The sequence below is a fragment of the Candoia aspera genome, chromosome 2 (assembly GCF_035149785.1).
Source record: "Candoia aspera isolate rCanAsp1 chromosome 2, rCanAsp1.hap2, whole genome shotgun sequence".
In the NCBI taxonomy this organism is placed as follows: Eukaryota; Metazoa; Chordata; class Lepidosauria; order Squamata; family Boidae; genus Candoia; species Candoia aspera.
In genome coordinates, this window is record NC_086154.1 from 83,899,923 (window position 1) to 83,921,524 (window position 21,602).

A 21,602-nucleotide genomic window follows, 5' to 3' on the forward strand; every position below is an offset into this window, starting at 1 on the left:
ATCGAGGAGAAAAGATCATACTTCTGCCCAAAACAGATGTGTGTGCTTCCAGAGTGTGGTCACTGCTGAAATGATGTACGGATTGGATGCACCATCAGATTTTGTGAAGACACACTTGCTTTGAAAGCAGCCAATGTTACAGTTGGAATACAGAGCAAAACCTATCTGAATAGGAGAAAAAAAGAGCTAAGAGGTTTTTTTCCTAAGGCAACACATTTTACAAATATCACAATTTTCATGTAGGTTATGCTTTTACATACATAATGCTACTATTGCTTAAGGGGATGGTACTTTTTAGTAAGGAAAACATTTACATTATTCTTTCTTTATTGATGTCACAATCAAAAAATACCACTAAATTCTAGAGGTATTTATTATCTGATCACATCATAACTGAATACTTACAGGAAAAATGGGAGAGTGGGGGGAGAGACAACAGAAAAGGTTAGCCAGGAGACTAAAATGAGATAGAGCAGATGATGGCCACCTTCCTGCTCCTTCACTGTTCAGCAACACTTGGAAAATCTGTGGGTGAAAATTCATGAGTTCCTACTACACCCTCCAAAATCTCCTCTAAGGGCTCCTTCAGAACAAATACTAAGGGGGCACTGGGGCTTCATGGGAAAGGGGGAATTGTCTTCTTCCCTTGCCAATAAATCCTATTCTATCAATAAAAGAATACTGTTCATTAAATAGACCATCAAACAAGCAACATACATTAAATGTATGGAAGAACAAGGACAGATGCTACAGCAAAAATTATCCTATGTAAGTTGATTTAATTTGTAGCATCTGCATTTACAAGCCATGAGTGATGACCTGTAGGAAAAGCAGCCAACAAATCAGTCTGTCCTGAAACCACTGAAATCACCAAGAAAACTCACATAAATTTTATTAAAGCAGGATTTTCAGCTTAAAATGCAAAGCTATGACCCAAACTAACAAAAGTGAATTAACAATTCCTGACAGAAAGATATAGAGGAACTAATAAGACACAATGACAAAATTACACTAAGTCACCAGATGTGATTGTAATTTATTTGCATGGTGATATATTATCAAAAAAAAGTATTATGTATGTTAGTGTATGAAATATTAAGATTGGATTTTAAAACGAATGTGATTCAGAATAAAGTCTGCAGTGAGATTACACTGTTACATGAAGGAAACAACTGAAGATATCTGTTCTATTACATTCAAAATCAAATAATAGAAACTAAAAAAATAAAATTACGTACACAAGGCTACCTGTGAAGTTAAATTAAATTACAGAGTTCCATAAAATCAAAGGTGCTTGGTTGCTTAAAATTAGCTTCCCTTTTGCTCACCTTGAACAGAATAGAGATGGTTTTGAACAAGGTCATCTGATCTTAGTATGATGAGTAGAAAACAGACAGGGAAATAGTAATTATTTCTTTTATTTAAATTTCATTTCTAAAAAGTCACAGCTAGAGGGCAATAAAGTCAGCATATTATACAATCTATAATTAAGTAACTTGTGCACTCCTATTCATATAACAACAAAAGGAGAACAAGAATGTCCATATCAGAAATCAAACTCCAATGGCTAAAACCAGACATTAGGAAGAAATGAATGTCACTTCTTTAAAAATCTCCCTTTTAAAACTGTAACCAGAAGCACAATAATTGCAAAAAGGAAGTGCACTTTTCCAAGGCTGCTTTTCATTTCAAAAAATTGTTAGAACTTACACTTATATCTATATATAATATCTGGCCATTTTGAATCAATTGGAGTTTTTGGACACAATGTTTTCCAAGGTCTTCTCAAACAGAACTATGGTCAGATGACCATGACTACAGCTCTCCACAGAAACATGAACCTCCTTACAGAGGTTATCCCCTCCTTACAGAGTTTTTCCATCAATATGAAGAAGTCAAAGGATAAAGGCAGAACCACAGCACACATATTTGTTACCATCATGACTAACTAAAAAGACGGTAAAACCTTACAACTCCAGAAGCCAAGCCAACTTCAACTAAAATGTTTAATGATAAACTCAGCTCAAGCACTATGGAAAGTACTTAAATCAACATTCAAGAAGGGTTGAACCATATAGTTTCACCTTCAATACTGGTGTATATTTTAATTTGTACTCCAGGCATTGGTGCCTACAGTGTGAACATCTCAACAAAGTAGCTAACTTTCATGCACACAGTTGTTTATGCACAGAAGCCTTTCATGTATAGGGATATAGTTCTCCAGAAAAGAGAAAGAAAAAATACCTGGGTTCCATATAGGGAAGAATTTCTCTACTTGGATCTCCCTCAGTCGAACAGTTTTTAAACTACCTAGCATGCTATTGTCTTTCTATGTTTCTCCCACAGTGTTCCAAAAGAGACAAAGCAATACACAGCAACTTTCTCTAAAGCTGTATCTGGCCACTGTAGCATGTGGGCAAACCAGAACACACTCCAAAATAAATACAATATGCAGGATTAGCATTTGCCCTCTTTTGCGAACTACCACTGTCTAGAGCTGCTGCTCGCAGCTATGTTATAACCAAAGCCACAAATGGATTTTAATGATCCCTAATTTTCCATCACTGCAACCCAACCTGGAACATGGGGGCCAACTCAAACTTTTGTGACTTGCAAGTTTGACTATTGTTTATTCATGTTTTGTGGGACTCTCCCTTAAATACCATTCAGGAAAGTAAGTTCCTGCAAAATATAACAGCAAACTAGTATAATCCTAATCTTACCTGAGTTAAAATAGAAACTATCTGGCACCTGTCCAATTTTTTTATTCTGACCTGTAAAGTTAATTATCCTAGTCTAGATGCATTTTTGAGGGATTGTCTTCCCTTAACTAGTTCGCCTATGTTGAGATTTATGGCTGGATGAGGACAGGAAGTAGTAACAATTGAAACTATCCTATGCACATCATTTTAACATGGTTGTAGCTAATAGAACCTGACATGCATGAGCTATACAGCGTTTATGCACCAGTTTTGATTTCAACAGTTCCAATGTGATAAAGCTGAACCATCTTTGAGAATTATCCAATGCAGAAAATTTTAAAAGGAAGGAAGCAGAAGCGCTTGGTAATGCAAACCACGCATGAAACCAAGAGCATCAGTCCATCAGGAATCGCTAGGAAGGAAAAAGCACGCAAGCTCACACAGAAGTTCGCGAGCACATTCTCCCCCCAAACCCTCAAAGGCAAAGGAGGAATAAGGCTGCTCGCATATTACGCTACAGCTGACAGAGCAGCAGAGCGCCGCGTCCGAAACAGAAAAAGGCAAAGAGGATACACTTGGTGAGGAACAGATGTTTACAGCCTGGCTTCGCCGCAGTCGAGGGCAAGTATGCCAAGGAAACCGGAGCTGCACACACAAGGGGCTTTGGAGCGAACCGACTTAAGATGAGAAGGACGTCTGACTGCGCCGCCGCCATTTTTCCCAGCCCGAACAGCCGTTCTTTCTGCGGGCCACGGCTCTCGAGCTGCTTTGTTTCAAGCGGCAAGCAGCATCCCCCTCGGGGCCATTTGGGGAGCGGAGGTGCCGCTGCAAGTGTTGGGCCTGTTAGAGCAGGGCGAGTAACGGAGACTGGGAACCGGGACTCGGCCGCGCTCGCACCAAGCTCTACAGTAGAACCAGGACTGGGGAGGGGCCCGCGCTCCCCGCTTTACCTTGCGGAGATAACTGGCCACCACCTGCTCGAAAGGATATTTATAAACTCTGTGGGCCTCCACGGTCACCCCCATGATGGGAACGGAGCCGCCACGGCGCCTTCCTGCGAACCCAGGCCAAATTCGGGCGGCGTTGGCAAGCCAGCCGCGTGGCTAGGCCCCTTCCCTCCGCCAGGCTCCAGCCCTCGCCTCCAGTTCTGACTGTTGAACTACGTAAAACTTTTGTGACGGGCTGTAGCATTGCTTGCAGAACAACACCGTCCTAGGTCACAATGTAAACACGGAGCCAAACCGGAGAGGGGGAAGGGGAATAGGTCAGAGCTCTTTCCAGAGGGAGTACGGAACGCCCTTTCCCAAGGTGCCGCTCTATCTCGGCGCCCCGGCAGATGCTCCGAATTTGCTTCGGAGAGGCGCGGCCGGCCGCGACCTGAGAAAGCAGCACGGACCCGCACTGAATTATAATTCGGCACTCGGTGCTAAACCACACTCTCGGCGCCCGTGTCTTTCGTAACGCAGAAATGCTGCCCTTGGAGAAAAAGGATTGGCGTACGAGCTACAAGGAAGAGCCTGCTCAGAATCCAATTAGGTAGCGGCTTTTCCCACGTGCCCCTCGCCACACCCTCTCGTCCGCTCTCCGGATGCAGGTCGAAGCTCGCGCGGCTGCTTCTGGATTTTCAAATAAAAGGCGATTCCCTCCGGGTTAGTCACTCAGTTAAAATGCTGTAAAAGGAGACGGGTCACTGCAGATAGCCCTGGCATCACCGTTGTGGGGAAACCACGGCGGGCAGCAAATTCTCTTCCAGAGCGTTGCATTTAGGATGCTGAAGCGACCTTGATTCGAAGCGCAGAGGCGCTCGAGTTAAGCCTACCGGCAAATCCATAAAACCGCGAAGTTTAGTGGCCTCACGCGGGTCCTGCCGCTCGATTCCAAGAACAGGGGTTTACGGAGATGCCGGCAGATGCTATGTGGGTGTCGGCACAGGCTCCGAATAATCCTTCCTGCATCGAGTCCGGATGAAGTAATTTCAGAAGATCAACTAAACCTTATGGGAAGATTTATTATGGGGGAGAAAATACCATACTGTATTTTAAAAAAAAAGATCTTAGGCAACAGTAGAGGCTGCCAGATGCTTCTGGGTATCCGGTTTTTGAAAATCCTGGTGTCAGATTCTGCCCAAGAATTAACGTCAGACCATTTTGCTGTTGCCCCTACTGCCTGCCACTCTGAGTGGTTATTTGCCTCTACTCCAGGTTGCAGGGCCCTGAATCTCAGTGTTGGTTCAGCCTGCCTGTACCACTGGGGAAGCCCTTATCTGAAATAAAATATATATGAAATAAAAATGCTTAGTATTAGATTATAAAACAGACGTGGCACAGCATGCAGCTTTCTAGTAATTGTGCTCTTAAATGTTGGAAACAAACCACCCAGAAAAAAGTGCGATTTCTCTTTTCTGATGGAAATCAGTGCATACACTGATCAGTCTTAACCCAGATACACCCGCAAAATCCCATTAATACAATTCTAGCCCGTTTTGGTTCAGTCACTGCCCTTGCTGCTCACCCCTTGACTACCTATAAATAATAGCAAAAAAGGCCAGTGGCCATAAAAATCTCATTAGATCAGATGTAAAAATCACATAAATACAACATTGTAATCCTAAATATTGCTGTTCTGAAGCAACTGTGAACCGAGGGTGAAAAGCTTTGCTCTCAGGGAAGTGAGCAGAAAATTGAAGTGTTGTATGTGTGTGTGTAAGACTGTAGTGAAGAAGGGGTTGCCTACAATGAGAGATCCCAACAGTGGTATTAGAACAGTTACCACAAGGGTCCACAAACACAGAACCATTGCCAAGAAGGTCCCCTTCATCTCTGCCCATCTTGTAACAGAGAATCACTTTGGGTATTGACCTGAAAGTACAGGTAGGTTGTTACAGGTGAAGGGGGGACAGACCTCCAGACATCAACCCATTTGATAGTTTATTCTGGGAAAATTAGAGCAATGAGTATGTAAGCAGCTTTTTAGAGAAACAAGTGTAGAGCTACAAAATCTAAATCTAGGCAAAAGTTTGGACAGCCACTGGGTGGCACCAAAGAGAGTTTTTCCTGTATCTTTTTGCTGCCACCTAGTGGTTTTCCATCCCATATCTGGAAGTCCTAAACGAGGGGATTAGAAAGCCAACCTGTGCTGTGTCTCTGTTGCTGAGTAGGAATAGCTTCTGTACTATCAGGCACTGAACTCAGCTGTGGAATTAGCGAACTCTAGCAGAGAAGCAAAAAAAAAAAATTTTTTTTTTTTTTGCAGTGCCCCAAACCTTTCTGTGAATGGAACATTGGCAGCCCTAGCAATCAATATCTTACTGCATAGATAAATATGGATTGGCTTCAAAGCACCATATGCATTACCAGTCACTCCTATTTTATTTATAATACTTTCATGGTAGCCCTTTTTTTTTTTTTAGCAAAAGCTACCCCAGGCAATTTGGAAGCAAAGGTCTTGTTGCACAAAACTTAAAAAAAACAAATGAAACAAGACACTGTAATATAAAATATTAATAGTGAAAATTAATTTAGTTAAAAGAAAATTGGATAACGCGGTCTGTTACACATATTTAAAAGGAGTCAAAGAGGGAGTCATGCCTTCATCCCACGGCAGGTCATTGCACAAGGAACAAATCGGGAAAGCCTGTCACTTGTGCTCATCAACCTCATTGATCTTGTTGGAAGGCATGTAAGCAGGGCTGATTTTAGAGACTAGACAGCAATCAAAAAGGTTCTATTAACGATGTTCAGAAATAAATATTGTGGCTTATGTAGTCCAACTGCACCCAAGTGGAAGATATTAGTGGGCTCAGGGAAACCATAAGATCTTCAGGGAAATCTTCAGAGAAAACGAAGATTTACGGAGGCAATTCCTCCTTCACCTAGAAACCAAACTAGTGAAGATTCATCATGCTCAGTGGCCTGAGAATGATGAATGTCTGCTATGTGTGTAGGGGGAGAAGACTAAGGAACAGAGGGAATAGGAAAGAAGTATCCCCAAAGAAGTATGCTAGGTTGTAACCCTCAAAAGTTGCATCCCACATTCCAACCTGTACTCAATCACAGGCTTCTTGAGGTCTTTTGAGAATTTAATTCAGCCCCCCTAGAAGCAGCATTCTCCTGGTTCTGCCTTCGTTCATTTCTAACATCTTGGTTAATAGATGCTACGTATTTTCAGTGTACTTATAGCACTCAGGCTGATACCATATGTGACATATAGGCACACAATTTAGGCATTTTAAAATTTTAAAAAAAAAGGTGGTTGCAGTCTTGATTGAAGAATTGGAAAACTAAACAGAGTTTACTGGTCCATTTCCCAAGCTGGCACCACAGCAAATTCTTCAGTGCGGTAAATGATAAGCTGCAGATCCCACTGATGGCCCCCAGCCAATCCTGGAGGCAACTGATACTAGCTAAGGAAGTATCTTTGGAAAAAGGATAGAGGGAGGCAGGGGTGGCCACTGAGAGCATCTAAAATTATGTGATGGGAATCCCACCCTTGTTATATAGATCACATAGCGCATGTACAAAAGGGATGGTCCTTTTGAATGACTGCAGCTGCCATCTTGACTTTTTTGTCACCTCCACCCTGTAGAAGCCCCTAGAGAGGGGTTCTTGCCACCTTACATTATTCTGACATTTTTGGCAAATAAGATCCCACAGGGAAACTATATTTTTATACTGTATACAGTACTTTCGCCTTTCTCTGCCTTTTGTTTATGTTGCAGGAACAGCTGGAACTAAAAGGTAGAAATATTACTTTAATATATACTTATCATTCCAATCAAACATTTCCCTTTATGTTAAATTGCTGATATAATTACAGTGTACAAAGATATGTTGAAACAATTTATTCATACTTTATTTATACAAATAATAAAGGAACATGAGCACTTCCCTGTCTTGACATACTTCTCACATTTTGATTAACATTTTCTTTTGTAATTTTGAAGCCATTTGAAATAAAAGAGATAATGAAATGATAATATAATAAAAGGGAAGCTAAAAATCTGGGAAGTGAAGGGAAGCTATTAAATTTGAAAAATAAATAAACATCATCCAAATAAATAATAGTATTCATTTGTTATTGTAGTGATTTCTTTTTTCACTTTAAGGTAAAGGTAAAGGTTTCCCTTGACGTAAAGTCCAGTCGTGTCCGACTCTAGGGGGCGGTGCTCATCTCCGTTTCAAAGCCTTGGAGCCGGCGTTGTCATAGACACTTCCGGGTCATGTGGCCAGTATGACTCACGGAACGCCGTTACCTTCCCGCCGAAGCGGTACCAATTAATCTACTCACATTTGCATGTTTTCGAACTGCTTGGTGTGCAGAAGCTGGGACGAGCAACGGGAGCTCACCCCGCCGCGCGGTTTCGAACCGCCGACCTTCCGATCGACAGCTCAGCGGTTTAACCCGCACTTTACCCTTCTACAAATTGTTAGAGTAACTTGCAAGGTCATATAGTTTTCACAGAGAATGCTAAAAAAAACTAGCTATGGCTATTAAAGAAGACAAATAGTAAATAAAACAATGCAAAGAATTTTTAGTCATTCACACAGCTTGTATATTATTTTAAAGTAATAAATGACATTCAGTATGCCAAACTACCATACTACTAATCTGACATGAATTTCTGATGTATCACATTTAAATAAATACATTCAACAAGGTAATTTTTCCAAATAATATATGAGTAATATATGGTAGAACACAGTCATAGAAAGGAATCTGATTGATGGCAAATAATATCTCTGAACCAGATGTTTGTTAGGAACACCCAATGCAGTGTACAAATGAGAATCCACACATCAGCATACAGCATATTCCTTTGGAGAGAGATATCTGTGTTGTTCTGAATATGTATGCAGAATAATCCCATGTAAATACCTGGAGGCCATGTGAATGCCTTTGTGCTTCTATTAACCTTTAGGATCACAGCTAAGCAACCTGATAACAATACTGATAATTTTGTAATTTCCTTGCTGTTATGTCTAGACAATTACATTATACCATTCTTGATTAATACTATATGCTTCAGGATCACATTTGAATGGTTAGAATATGATAGATATATTCATATTTTCTTCTGAGGCTCAAAGGAGATGTAACTAATAATTCTGGGTCTTCAAAAGCAAAATCTGCCTTCATTGGGCCTGAAGTCAGAGGCTACTTGGGAGTTCATGGCCACCAATGGCAACATGGACCTGATCCAATTTATAAAGGGTCCAGCTCACAATGGAAATCACATATTAGATATGATTTTTGTCTCAGAGCATGGTATCGTGATCTTGGGTTGGGGGATGTTAGTATCAGTCCCTTGCCATGAACAGATCACACTGTCTTGACCCTGGAGTTCTCTGCATGCACCCCCCCCCCACTGCAGTGAGGTAGGTCCCACAATCCCATTCGATCAGCCCACCCCAACCAACTGATGGACCCAGTGAGGTTTCAGAAGGAACTTGAGATTTTTCCCAAAGCTCTGAAAGTTGAACTCCCAAAGTTCAGCCAAGGCCTTGGTCATGACTTGGAATGAGAATACAACAAGATTCTAGATCAGATAGATCAGGGGTCCCCAACTCCCAGGCTGCAGACCGGTACCGGTCCGTAGCCTGTTAGGAACCGGGCTGCATAGCAGGAGGTGAACGGTGGACGAGTGGGTGAATTTACAGCCTAAGTATTTATAGCCGCTCCCCATCGCTCGCATTACTGCCTGAGCTCCGCCTCCTGTCAGAGAAAGCAAGCCCATTGGCTGCTATCTCCAAATGGCATGGAGAAAAAAGAACAAAATCAGGAAAAAGAAGAAGCGATTGAATCATCCGGAAACCATTACCTCCCCAGTCCATGGAAAAATTGTCTTCCACGAAACCAGTCCCTGGTGCCAAAAAGATTGGGAACCACTGAGATAGATCATGCCTGTGCAGACGCTCTGTAATTGTGGATCCCATAGGATCTTCTGATTTACCAAGGAGTTTTGGGAAATGAAGTGACACAAGAGATGCATAGGGTGCTGCTGGAGAAAGAACAAGGCCAACTAGACACAGGTAAGGGCCTTTATTAGGACCTACCTTGTGACAGTAAGAGCACAGAAATGAGTTAGCTCCCCTGCTCTTATTGCATCTGCAAGATAGCCAGCCAGCAGTCCTACAGGTCACTTAACAACCATTCATTTAGTGACGGTTTAGACTTACAACGGTGCTGAAAAAAATGACTTATGATCAGAACTCACACTTAGACTGCTACAGCATCACCGCAGTCATGTGATCACAAATTGGGCACTTGGCAACTGGTTCACATTTATGACCATTGCAGCATGCTATGGTCACGTGATTGCCATTTTCAACCTTTCCGGCCAGCTTCTGGCACGTAAAATCAATGGGGAACCATGTGATTCGCTTAACAAACATGTAGTTTGCTTAACGCCCGCGGTGTTTCGCTTAATGACTGCCACAAAAAAAGATTGTAAAATCTGGTCAGATTTGCTTAATGACCACTTTGCTTAGCAACCAAAATTGTGGTCCCAATTGTGGTCGTTAAGCAAGGACTACCTGTATTTTGGGTGACCAGGTCCCCTTTGGGTAAGGAGTAGTAGCCCATGGAAAAGAGTTCAATATCACATAATGTTTCATAGGTAAATTAAATTGCATATAATCCCTATTTTAAATGTAAGTGGTGGCTTATATATTTTTGGTGAGACTGGAGGTTTAAGAGGCAAGATGAAAGATTTATATTTCTGTAATCACCCAAAATGAAAGAAATGAGCCAAAAATATCAATCCCACATCTGCAGTGACTTTCTTATATTGCTGGCCATGTCCCCTGCAGGTCCCCGGGTACTGGGGAAAGACAAAGCGTAGTTCCCAAAATTTGGTTTTCTTCTGCCCTTTAACACAATATCCCAGTAATTTACTTGCCATTCATTTTTACACGAATTTTCAGTACAGTATAGTTTTTCTTTATAAATTTTCCAAACAGAGCCTTTACCTTCCCCACCCTACCCCACCCCCCAAATTTTCCTTTTTACATAGGCAACTTTCACAAATAAAGTTTCATAAATAAAGATGTCCAGTTTTTGACTAGAGAAAGGGAGATGTTAGCAGATTCCACACAAGTGCTTTCACCCTTCTTTACAATGGAGCCCATTTATAAGATTTTTTCCATGGATTCCCACAGAAATTCATGGAGGATTGTTTTTATATCCTTAGCAGTAAGGGGATATACTTTAAACAATTCAGAAGCAATATATAACTTTACTTTTTTCAAGTAAAATCCTTCCTTTTACATACATTCCCTTTGTTCATTAAAATTCAAAGCAGTTCCTATGTTACATTTTTTTAAAAAAACCCAAAATGGTTTATTGTGGTTATACATTTACAAGTCAGCTATGTTTATCTGAATGAGACACATACTGGCACATCCAAGCCGGTCTTGGTTGCACAACGGCATTAAAGCTAATAATTCAGCTATTTTTTTTAAAAAATCATGTAACATATACATCTCAGTTCTAAATTACCTATTTTTGCAACTTCAGGAGATAAAACGTATGAGAAATCTTTTAATTCATCAAGTCCTTAGATCTCATATGTGAACAAAGCCAGCAGAGAAAATAAAGTGAAACCTACAGCACCCAAAGAAAACACACTTGCTTACTTATTTGTAGGAGTGTGCAGCAATTTGGATTTGAAGGGGAGGGGATACTTTGGAGAGCCTGTGGGCATTCATCCCCCTTGTCTGCAACTTTGTAAAGAAGGTATGTTGCAGCTATGGGATTCAAGGAGGTGCCAACGGGTGCTATTTGTGCTCTGATTTGCCTTTTCCCTTTCAAATCCACATCACTGTAGAGTCTTACTTATTAGTAATAGTTCTGGTGTTCCCAACAGTAGCATGTTAAATATTTAACGCTGCTTCTTCATCTGAACTAATCAGAACTCATGTTTTAGAAATTACAAGTGGGAATTCTTTTTAAAGAACACAAGTACCATTTGTTCACAGCAAATCCTGGGAGAGGCAAAGCTTCCCCATTAACATCAATTGTAGTTTCCCTTTGAAGAAAGTCATAAACATGTTTTTTTTCCCAAATGTTCTAGTATGTTGATTGTTTTCTTCCCTGCCCTCCTTTTTTGCTGTAGATATAAGAAGTGCTGCCTAAATCAAAGAACAGAAGAAAAAATGGTTCTCTAACATAAAAACACATTAAAAAGTATTCCATTTGAAATAATCCAGATCTGAAAGAAAAGGGAGGAACCAGTGGAGGAGTAAATGTACAACTAATTGCAAAATGGGTTGCAAACCAAGAATGCTCATGAAAGTTAAACATAATAGGATATTTAGTAAGTCAGCTAAAAGTGTAATCAAATGGTATCTGACAACTTATTTTATGTGCTAAGAATCTTCTGGTAGAGACCATACCTAAACATGGATTTAAATAGAGCTTCTACATCTGCAGTGCAAAACTTCATACAATCCCTGGAAGGCAGTCAAGAATCAGAATTTTTTAATGTCTTTTTGTTAGTCTGGATTTTTTCAGCTCATTTTAAGAACTGATGCATCTTCATTTTAGCAAGCCCCAAAACGACAGCTTTTGTTCTGCCAAAAGTCGCAAGAAATTATAAATATTACAGGAATATTGGAAACTTTAGCTTAGAAATAGTTTAGATAACCTCAGGAGTTACCAGATGGCTAATTCCCTGAAAGACGGTCACGGCTTTTTTAAAAAAATATTTATTTATTTTTTAATTTATATTTGATTTGTTTAGGTTGCCTGACTCCAAAAAGACTCTTTAATCCAAAGGTCATTACAACAGTTCCAGTATCTCTCTCACTTGTTTTCTCCTTGAGTTTCAGTACTTCTGGTTGTACCAGAACAAGAATTCCATTTTGTTTCTTCTGTTATGCTGAATCTGGAGCTGGATCTCTTCTTTTAAAAATTAAAACAATAGGAACCTAGAACATGAGCTAGCTAGAGTTAAGCCTTCTTACATAACATTTACTGTAAGAGTAAAGTTCAACTCTCACTCACTGGAATCAGCAAAACCTGTCTTGAAACAGGTGGCAGCTCTTTTAATTTGGTGGAAAGGTTGGCAACCCATAAACGCTTTTACAACCAGGCATAAAGAGAGAGCTTCCTAGCTAAAGAAGGTAGATGGGCATGGACTATTTGATGGGTTCCTTCCTGTTCAAACGCAAGCCAAGAGAAACTGAAGAGCAGAGAGAATCACTAAACACAAATCTGGCAAGGTTGCTGCCCATTTTCATTGCAAGCAGGGCATCGCAGAGCTCTGTATGACTCTTTAAACCGATTAGCCAACATTGAAAACTTGCTTCCGTGACACACAGCACAGGGGGCAGAGCCTGATCCTTTACACAGTGAGCAGCTGTTCTCCTCATCGCCTTCCTGAAACACAAAGGCTTTGTCAAACAATTTTTCTTTGTACCAGTTCACACAATCCTTTATCCAAAAGAAGAACAAGTGGCAGGGATAGTTCTCCAAGGTATGGCTCGAATAACCTACTTTTCTCTTGATTTGATTAATATTTCTGCCAATTTTTCCTCACTCCATATTTCCCTTGGCAAAATATGAAAATGTACAAATACAGTATTTGCATGGTTTCCATTCCAGAATTTTAAATATTGTTCAAACATAGTTTGAATTTTGCTGCTTGAGGTGGGGAAGGGAGACATCTTGAAGCCTTTCTTTGCGGCAAGTTACTTCAATTCTTCAATGCTTAAGAAATAGAACAGCTAATGAATAAAGTACAATCCTGGAATCCTAGATGTGCCTATTTCTACCTCAAAGGATACAGAAGGGCTGTCACACAGAAGATGGAGTAGATTTACTCTCCATTGCCCCAGAGGGCAAGTCCAGAACCAATGGATTAAAAGTACAAGGAAGGATGTTCACACTGGAGGTCAGTCAAAACTTCTTGCATGTACAGTTGTAATCAAAATTATTCAACCCTCATTGCAAATCAGGTTGATTATCAAAATGTACAGACTTTCAGCTGTTTGCAATGAACAAATCAAACAAAAGCAATTGAAATAGCTCAACACAACGAATGCTTCAAGTGGTGCCCCAAATTCAACTGAAAATGCAACTTATAATGACTTCTCCAGTCTCAAAATTATTCAACCTCCTGAATAGAATCTGTCACAACAGCACACATACAGTATGCAAAACAGGTGTTGTCTCAAGCACACCTGATGCAACTAATCAAGGGCTTCATTAGTTGCAACAGGTGTGCCTGAGCTGGAACACATGAAATACCTGAACTGGCTAGGGGTTTGTTGAGTGTCATGTTTGACTGCATGTTAGAAATACAGTATGGGTAAGTCAAAAGAATGATCCAAAAAGGTAAGAGAAGAGATCATCACCCTTCACAAACAAGGAACAGGATACAAAAAGATAGCAAAGGCACTGAATGTTCCTAGAGACACCGTTGGAAGCATAGTTCACAAGTTCAAAGTTAAAGGAACAGTGGTTACACTACATGGACGGGGCAGAAAAAGGAAGCTGTCAGTGGCTGCAACCAGATTTCTGAGAAGGCAGGTGGAGAGAAACCCTCAAGTGACTGCAAAAGACCTGCAGCAAGACTTGGTGGCAACAGGCACTGAGGTTTCAGTGAGCACTGTAAGGCACGTTCTAAACACAGAAGGTTCCCAAGCCAGAACTCCAAGACGTACACCACTACTGACCCAAAAGCACAAGAAAAGTCAGCTCCAATATGCTCAAAATCATATAAATAAGTTTTGGGATTCTGTTCTGTGAAGCGATGAAACAAAACTGGAACTTTTCGGCCCGATGGATCAGCGGTATGTGTGGAGGAAGAAGAATGAAGCATATGCTGAAAAGAACACTCTGCCTACAGTTAAGCATGGTGGTGGCTTGGTGATGCTCTGGAGCTGCTTTGCATCCTCTGGCACTGGAAACCTGCAGTGTGTGGCCAGCAAGATGGATTCATTGAAGTATCAGGAAATCCTAGGAGAAAACGTCATGCTGTCTGTAAGGAAGCTGAAGCATGGGTGTCACTGGACCTTCCAACAGGACAATGATCCCAAGCATACCTCAAATTCCACTAAGGCTTGGATGCAGAAGAAGTCCTGGAAGATTCTACAGTGGCCATCACAGTCACCTGACTTGAACCCCATAGAAAATCTCTGGTGGTATTTGAAGAAGGTGGTTGCAGCACGCAAACCCAAGAATATTACTGAACTGGAAGCCATTGCTCATGAGGAATGGGCTAAGGTTCCTCAGGAAAGCTGCCAGAAGCTGGTGTCTGGCTATGAATCTCATTTGCAGCAGGTGATAACAGCAAAAGGGTGCTCTACTAAGTACTGAAGATGCTTGCCATGAAGGGGTTGAATAATTTTGAGACTGGAGAAGTCATTAAAAGTTGCATTTTCAGTTGAATTTGGGGACACCACTTGAAGCATTCGTTGTGCTGAGCTATTTCAATTGCTTTTGATTTGTTGATTGCAAACAGCTGAAAGTCTGTACATTTTGACAATCAACCTGATTTGCAATGGGGGTTGAATAATTTCGATTATAACTGTATGTGGAACAGATTACCATATGGTCTTATGAGTTTTCTTCCTCAAAAAGAGGTTATATGTTCAACTGTCAGAAATGAACAGAGGATCTGTTGGAGTTAACTAGATGGCCTCTAAGATCCCTTCCAGGGCTACAATACATTTATTAATTTATGCCATTTATCTTCTATCTCAACCTTCATGGACTTGGGTGGTTTACAGATGTTGAATGTCTGTGTCTGATAGCCATTTTACCAGTAGGCATACTAAGCAATTGTTCAGAGTACCACTTTGGCAGAGGATGTATATGTATATGTATATGTACATGTACAGTATATGTATATGTATATGTGAAAGGGATGCGGTGGCGCTGCGGGTTAAATCACTGAGCTGCTGAGCTTGCTGATCGGAAGGTCGGCGGTTCAAATCCGTGTGACGGGGTGAGCTCCCGTTGCTAGTCCCAGCTCCTGCCAACCTAGCAGTTCGAAAACATGCAAATGTGAGTAGTTTAATAGGTACCGCTTCAGCGGGAAGGTAACGGCGTTCCGTGTGGTCATGCCGGCCACATGACCACGGAAGTGTCTACGGACAAACGCCGACTCTTCGGCCTTGAAACGGAGATGAGCACCGCCCCCTAGAGTCGGACACAACTGGACTTAATGTCAAGGGAAACCTTTACCTTTACCTTTATATGTGAAAGGACATATATGTATATGTGAAAGGACACATATGTATATGTACTGTATATGTATATGTGAAAGAAGAAAGTGCAAAAGCTGGATTGCAGTTAAACCTCAAAAAAACCAAGATTATGGCAACCAGCTTGATTGATGACTGGCAAATAGAGGGAGAAAACGTAGAGGCAGTGAAAGACTTTGTATTTCTAGGCACAAAGATTACTGCAGACGCTGACTGCAGCCAGGAAATCAGAAGACGCTTAATCCTTGGGAGAAGAGCAATGACAAATCTCGATAAAATAGTTAAGAGCAGAGACATCACAACTGACAACAAAGGCCTGCATAGTTAAAGCAATGGTGTTCCCCGTCATAACATATGGCTGCGAGAGCTGGACCATAAGGAAGGCTGAGAGAAGGAAGATAGATGCTTTTGAACTCTGGTGTTGGAGGAAAATTCTGAGGGTGCCTTGGACTGCAAGAAGATCAAACCAGTCCATCCTCCAGGAAATAAAGCCAGACTGCTCACTTGAGGGAGTGATATTAAAGGCAAAACTGAAATACTTTGGCCACATAATGAGAAGACAGGACACCCTGGAGATGATGCTGATGCTAGGGAGAGTGGAGGGCAAAAGGAAGAGGGGCCGACCAAGGGCAAGGTGGATGGATGACATTCTAGAGGTGACGGACTCGTCCCTGGGGGAGCTGGGGGTGTTGACGACCGACAGGAAGCTCTGGCGTGGGCTGGTCCATGAAGTCACGAAGAGTTGGAAGCGGCTAAACAAATAAACAACAACTACAAATATATGTATAGCCTTAGGAAGGAAACTAAAGTGGAGTACACTTCATGCTGTGTTAAAGGACAAGGAGAAAGAAGATAATTGTATTTTGATCTATGGCTGAAAATTAGGGCTATTAGATCTGGGCTGCAAAAGTCAGCTAATCCTTAGACAGTAGCCAAAAGTTAGTTTTCTTTATCTCTTTGCCAGCAGCAGGAGCCTGTCTAGATTTTTCAGCCCTGAACTCAAAGCCCTCCTGCACATGGCAGAAATCTTGGGTTTAAGGCCTATCACCCTAATTATGATAGAAGGGCTTGTTTATCACAAGCCACGGTGGAAAAAGAAATGACTTATTCAGAATGCTTTCTAATGCTTGTTTTTGTTTGCTTATATGCATATTGATGATAGTCCACTCATACCTACAGGAAATAGAGGTTTCGTCAGCCTCTTCATTCGTTGCCTAAGTCTCAACAATATTCATAAGAGGTTGGCAATATCATCATGCAATCCAGAACAAAGAGGATGGCACTATTTTTTCAAAAATTAAATGGTTAAAATGCTGGCAAATTGTTGTATCTTGTGAGTCCAGCAGTCTAATTTTCAAGATCTCACAGGATAAATATGCTGTATTCTTGTAATGTAAGATTGGATGGTTTTACAACATTTGAGCCATGTTTAATTTTTAATTAATTATCCACGTGGGTTCCTTATGCCCCATCTAGAGGAGTCAGAAGTGCCTTGTTGACAACCCCTGGTATGGATAACCTGATCTCATGCCAGTGAATGCCTAGAGTCAGAAGGAAAGAAAAAACCATTTCCCGCAAGGGAACTATTCCTCTCTTCCTGACACTTGGAGAAGAAAGATTGAAAAACTGATAAGCAGGAGGGCACATAATATATGCTTCCCAATGACTGGGAGCTCTTATACACTTGTCCCAGAAGGTACTGGTATTTGTGTGTGTTTGTGCATGTTAAACAACAGACATTAATTTTTTTGTCTCTTGTGTATCGCTTTAGACAAAGGTCTACTGAGACCTTGCTCTACCAAACAGGGAGAAAACTGAATGGCTTGACAAGGACATGTCTTGCCATCTGGATGAGTAAAAGTAAAAGGACCTACTGTCCAAGAGCTTCAGCAACACCATGCTTGGAAGGGTTATATAGCTCTGGATTTTCTAGCCACAGCATTAGCGAACTCCAGATATTTCAAAATGCAGTTGTTTGTAGTTACAAAACAGGTGACATCAATGATAAACATGATGAACAAGTTCATACACCGTGAGGTGTTATCTACATGTTTATTAATTCTGGTGGAAGGAACCTAGAAATAATTATGGAGTGATAATGGGGTGAGTTCCTTTGACCTATAATTTCTTATCTCTGCTAGCAAAACTGTCATCAACATTCCAAATGCCCTGAAAGCTCCTAGGTCCTCTTTAATGATATAAATTCTCTTTTAATTTATGAGTATGTAGAAGCCACTTCTTGTTTCCTATGTTCCCTTTTGCTTCCAAATGAGTAGGCACCAAACCTTCTAATAGGCAATGCTGATGGAATAACACCTGAAATTCTGGCCATATCTAGGAGAATCCTGAACCAAAGAAAAAGAAATCAATTGCCTTACCCAAACATGTTTATTGTGGTCCAACTCAGTTTCAGCAGTGTTTATGTTTCCATTGCTTTGGTTGCTGCTACTTCCTCCTCTTCCTTCAGAGTGCATGAAGGAGCAATCATCGACACCTTCATTTTGCATGAGTCTTCGCATTAGCTCTTTCTTGCTCAGTGGTGTCCGGATTATTTTTAGATTACTGGTATAGATGATAATCTTCCCAAAATCTAAAATGGGGAGATGCTGAAATGGAATGGTACACACAGACATTTAAATTTTTAAAAAGACCAATGGCTTTTTAAACAAGCCCCAATCCATAGTTAGTACTGAGAGTTCCCTTTCTTTCAGTGCCCACTGAAGTCAAGAGAAAGCCCTCCCATTGATTTGCAAATTTTTTATATTCCCTGAATGCCAGTCATTTTCTATTTACTGCCTATCAGATACATCTTTATGAAGCAAAAACTACCATAAATCAGCACATGCAAAAAGCTCCAACTTGTCTATCTCAGTAGAGGGAAACCTCAAGCTTTGGCCCAGCCTACCAGACTTCTCCCAAAGTTGAATAAAAAGCCTGACCTCCTTAAATGGGAGTAGAGGTAGATGGAAACTGGCTTAGGCAGAAGTTAGTTGCCCAAACTGCAGGAAGGCTTTGATATGACATTCCTAAATGCTATTCTTTCTCACTGCACAGAGAAAGATACCTGGATCATGTACTGATTACATTTCCAAATCATCTGAATAATGGCAGGTCTTCTCATTGCTATACTGCTTAATCAATTGGTACATATTGTGGAAGGAAGGGAGGGAGGGAGGGAGGGTATGAGAGAGACAGGGAGAAAGAAGGGTGACCCTATATAGGGCCAGCACTGAATCTTCTTCACACTGTGGGTTCACCCACATCTACTTTGGACTCTGGCATCTAACCTACTCCTAACCCTCACTGGTTATTGACATGCAACCCCAACAAGTTCACAATGAGGAAATGTGGACTTCAAGATGAAAAAAAGTTTTCCACTCCTATCTATGTCCTATAGGGATGTTGGTTTTCCTAATAAGAAATACGATTGAATAAAATGCTTTGTAAATCATGGCGTTCTCCCCATTACTGTTCTTTCAGAACTCATTGTGGGTATACTCAGCAAGTGGATTTTAGTGTAGCAGTTTCTATTTCCTGCAATGGAAGTGCTTGCAAATGGCACCCAGAGCTGAACCTAAATGTTTTTAAGGAACCATACGCTGTTTCTAATTGTCATATTTCTAATTTTAAATGAATTGCCACCACCATTACTGAGCAGTTACCAGGCTTCCATAACTGCAGAACTAAAATGAAGAATCCCAGTCAACAGCCATGAAATGCAGACCTTTGAGAGCTCATGGCCATTTTGTTTTTGCACTCTCAGAACAAAACACAAGGTTTTGAACTGCCACAGATAGGCAGTAGACTCTTTTGGATTTGAAGCATTACAAGTTTCAAAAATGAATAGATACTGAAATACTGAAGTATACTAGCATTTGATTTGACAGAATGATCAGGATCAAAATCTAGGGACCTCCTTGGGCACTAATTACCCTACTAAACCCCAAATTTTATAATTGTAAATCATCCATACATCTTCAAAGAATTACCAGTTCAGAAATAAGGATATAAAAAGCTGCTTTACAGCAGGTTAGGCTATTTATCAATTTGTGATCATATTATCTCCTCCAGAGATGCAGAGAAAATAGATCTGGATTTACTGGTAGTTCTCTGGAGGGTTGCAATAGAGTGACAAAAATTTCTGACAGCTAATCATGTAGCTATAAAAGCAACAAAATCCTTGCCAGCCCACATCTTCATCTAAATTACTCTACTAAAATGAAAAAGGGAGGGGTGAAGAGAAACCAGAAGTTGATTTATTTAACGTAGTACTTTGAACATTACACAACTATAGCATTCAAAAACTGATTATTTTTCTATCTACTGTATATCTATATATCCACCAAGCTCTGAGAGGCCTTATATTTCTAATATAAAAAAAAAAAATAGAGCAGGCTAATAGAACAGATCTCACAAGTTTGGGATAAGACCAGAAATGGTCTACTTTGACGGTCCACAGCTCTCCAGAACCCAAGCAAAGGTCTTCAATTTACATTGCTTGTATTTTCATCATTTAAGCTAGCAATAGAAAAACTAAGTATGAGATCTTTGGCATGTAAAGCATAAATTCCCTAACTGGGATATGGAACTTATACATAATCTACTACTTATGTCTATTTTCTGCTTGGGCTTCTGAATTTCTGCTGGTTTGAAATATTTCTGTAAAGTTAGCTAGAATATATAATTAAAACAAATGATTAATGTTTTATTAAAATAATGTCTTACTAAACATGACTAAACATTACTTACTAATGCTTTACTAAAGTAATGTTTTACTAAATTTTACTAAACATTACTTACTAAAACATTACTTACCATATGACTACCCTCTGCCTTGTAGTCATTTAGGAGGGAAGGGCTACTTGTTAGGGTGTATTTGTTCCCTTCTCTGAACACACTGATCCTCTGTGCATTCAGTTTCGCTGATGGACAAAAGTTGGGTTCTGGGTTTTCTCTAATCCCCAATAAATTGTCTCGGGGTTCAAAATTCCAGGGCTGACAACTATGAGAGAAGCCTCCCTCTGGGATTTCAAGCTCTTGCCCATCTTCATATACTTGTTTTAGGACTCGGCCACTGTAGGCTGAGGAGATTTTGAATCTTACTTTTTGGCATCTTGTATCATGCTTCTGGTTGGGTTTCTTCTGGAACTCATCCATAGGTACTGGTTTTTTACAGAGCTTCCCAGGAATTTTTTCAGCAAGGGTAGCTTCTAAGGCACCTGAATAAATAAACAAGCACAGAGAGAAAGATAAATAAATAAAAAAGAGCCAGGCAATATATAATTCAAAAGCTCTACGGGGCCTCTCACATTACGGCTTAAGAGGACACCTCAAGATTAAACATTGATAGAGCATCACACAAAGAAATCATTGCTGCAATGAAGCAGGAGGAGGAATTTACTCAAGGGAATGGGGACCAAGCTGATATAAAAGCTATAACTTTGTGTTGTATTTTAAAGGATAACATTTAAAGGGGATTTAGAGCTAAAGGAAAAGGAAATACACATGCAGGTGGGCACACATTTTATAGCTACCACACTTGTAGCCTTTATTTAGTGGCTAAGTTGTGCACTTCCTCTAAAATGAATTAAAATAGCAGATAGCAATGTGTTAGAGGAGAAGGAATCAACACTAAATCATTTCCTGCATTTCTTGTAACAAATAATCCTGTACAGCTTTACCCAAGGAGTAA

General features: G+C 40.5%; 2 protein-coding genes across 2 annotated transcripts in view; both read right to left on the reverse strand.

The window, feature by feature from the left end:
- Positions 1-3,943, reverse strand: part of PRELID2 (PRELI domain containing 2) — a 42,457-nt gene extending 38,514 nt beyond the window's left edge. Inside the window, exon 1 of the mRNA XM_063292363.1 lies at positions 3,653-3,943. Within this exon, the coding sequence (XP_063148433.1) occupies positions 3,653-3,727 (75 nt within the window). The 5' untranslated portion in view covers positions 3,728-3,943. The remainder of the gene's footprint in view (positions 1-3,652) is intronic.
- Positions 3,944-12,902: 8,959 nt separating this feature from the next.
- On the reverse strand, positions 12,903-21,067 carry GRXCR2 (glutaredoxin and cysteine rich domain containing 2). Its single transcript, XM_063292890.1, has 3 exons — positions 20,726-21,067; positions 18,289-18,516; positions 12,903-13,079 (listed from the first exon to the last, which is right to left on the reverse strand). The coding sequence occupies exons 1-3, from the start codon at positions 21,065-21,067 to the stop codon at positions 12,903-12,905; spliced, it is 747 nt and encodes a 248-aa protein (XP_063148960.1).
- Between the last annotated feature and the right edge of the window lie 535 nt (positions 21,068-21,602).

Bases quoted from the DNA above. Each gene is read 5' to 3' on its own strand.
- GRXCR2 (XM_063292890.1), bottom strand. From the start codon at position 21,067: ATGGATGAGTTCCAGAAGAAACCCAACCAGAAGCATGATACAAGATGC. The intron at 18,517-20,725 runs GTAAGTAATGTT...ATTCCATTTCAG, and splicing joins AGGCAGAGGGTAGTCATATG to CATCTCCCCATTTTAGATTT. The intron at 13,080-18,288 runs GTAAGGCAATTG...TTTGTGTTTCAG, and splicing joins ACCACAATAAACATGTTTGG to GAAGGCGATGAGGAGAACAG.